The sequence below is a fragment of the Lactuca virosa genome, chromosome 4 (assembly GCF_052849685.1).
Source record: "Lactuca virosa cultivar CGN04683 chromosome 4, Lactuca_virosa_CGN04683_v6, whole genome shotgun sequence".
Classification (NCBI taxonomy): domain Eukaryota; kingdom Viridiplantae; phylum Streptophyta; class Magnoliopsida; order Asterales; family Asteraceae; genus Lactuca; species Lactuca virosa.
In genome coordinates, this window is record NC_136429.1 from 504,753,875 (window position 1) to 504,755,771 (window position 1,897).

Below are 1,897 nucleotides of genomic sequence, written 5' to 3' on the forward strand. Positions count from 1 at the left end.
CGTTTTGCATGGTTCACAAAAATAGAGTGTTTTGCATGAATTAAAGGTACTATTAGTTCAAAGACTAGATAAAAATAATAACATCATTTCTTCCCATGCTTATTTGTACATCTAATAATAGGAATCACTCTCTTCTAATTAAAGCCATAGAAAGGCCCAAAAAGGACGATTTAAAATAAAATCACATGTAGCATACATAATAATATAACAATATTATAATAATATGTACATATTGGAATACATGAAGATTATCACGTACTAATTGATAACCAAGTGGCGATTCAAACAATTAAATAAAATATATTTAGTTGAAATTTAGAAAAATAAAAAGGTATGGAAGATGAGGGTAGAATCCCAATTCCTTTGATCTTAAACAAGAAAAAATTTCCACAAAGTGATTATATCTGATATTTTGATATTGTATAATAAATTATTAGGGCTTCGGATTTTTCAAAATAAATAAATAAATCATCATATTCACAGAAGGTTTTTTTTTTTTTTTTTTTTTAATTAACATTAGATCAATCAAGAACTATTAGAAACACTCAAATGAATCCACAATCACAATCAAATTAAATAACTAATCAACAACAATGGACTTACATACTAATTACAGTTAATCGATTTATTTCCTAGCTAGGCTGCATCAACAACGCTAATGGTTTTCAAAGTTCTGTCAACAAAAACAAACACAAAATTAGCAAAGTAATGCAGCGATTCTGGATCTGATCATCATTAACTGCATGATCACCTTAATCCTGATGAAATCATTTGAAAGCTTGATTCTTCATATTTCTTTGAGGTATCTTGATCCATTATGCACTCCCACGTGATGTCTTTATGAACATTTTTTTGTTCATTTTGACCCCAAAAATTACATGAATCACAACAATCAGGAACTAATGTCTTCAACTCATCATCAAGATTCTTAAAACGTAATTTTTCTTTTGTTCTTTCTCTAGCTCTAGCTCTTGCCTCTGCCCTTAACTGACACCTTTCAAAATTCTCTTGAAATCCAGATTTGCATCTTGGTAGTACTGATTTCTTCTTTTGAGCTTTACCTTCAACTGATCCGCCATTAATGGTTCCCAAAAATGTAACTTTAGATTGATCAGTGACTGTTGAAGATGAGGATAACTGGCTGGATTCTTCAACCAACTCTTTAATGGCGTCGAAGGAGTTGGAAAAAAGCCAGTCAAGGGTTTCGCTTGGTTTGTCAAACCCTAACAAGTCTTGAAGAGAGAAGAACTTTCGTGCAATATCAATGGATAATCTCACCCTTCGATCCCTTGGGCCTCGAGCTGTGTAGATCTTACTATGTCCATCTTTCTTCGAGGTCGCCATTCTCTTCTTATTCCGAGAAATTACCGAATCCAAAAGATCAGAATGATCTTCAGAAAACTGCTGTTCGCTAACGAAATCTTGATTGATTCTAGCATCATCTTCCAAGACCGAAGGAGGAGGAGGAGAAGAATTGTTGTAGGCATGAAAAGGGAAATCGCCTGAGATAATTGAAGAGTTATAGTGAACATCATCTTTTTCATGGTAAAAGAAAGAATTGGGAGGAGTGAAGCCATTGGTAGATGCGGGAAGAGTTTGAAAAGGATTTGAGGAAAACATTGTAGTTTAACAGAAAAATTAATCAAAACAGATGCATAACAAAATTAGTTAATACCAGTAAACTGTAAACCTTTGGGTTTAGCTGAAATATATAGAACCTCTCTTCCTATTAGTTATGTGGTTTTCAAATGAGTATATACTTTTTAGGGCACAATTAAATAATTTGATGATTTTAGTACCTTCTCCCCAAATTAAGAAATAATTGGTACACATGAAAAATTTGTCCTAAGATAAAGAAACTAGTTTTGACAAGAGGCGTGGAACACACACATAATAC

General features: G+C 32.6%; 1 protein-coding gene across 1 annotated transcript; it reads right to left on the reverse strand.

Moving 5' to 3' along the window:
- Nucleotides 1-636: 636 nt before the first annotated feature.
- Nucleotides 637-1,662, reverse strand: LOC145107026 (uncharacterized). The gene is made up of 2 exons (XM_079043912.1): nucleotides 752-1,662; nucleotides 637-673 (listed from the first exon to the last, which is right to left on the reverse strand). Exons 1-2 carry the CDS (start codon nucleotides 1,618-1,620, stop codon nucleotides 637-639), a joined length of 906 nt encoding a protein of 301 aa, XP_078900038.1. The 5' UTR covers nucleotides 1,621-1,662.
- Nucleotides 1,663-1,897: the final 235 nt, after the last annotated feature.

Excerpts from the sequence above, each read along its gene's own strand:
- LOC145107026 (XM_079043912.1), bottom strand. The coding sequence starts at position 1,620 with ATGTTTTCCTCAAATCCTTTTCAAACTCTTCCCGCATCTACCAATGGC. Across the intron at positions 674-751 it reads ATGATTTCATCAGGATTAAG|AACTTTGAAAACCATTAGCG; the intron begins GTGATCATGCAG and ends TTTTGTTGACAG.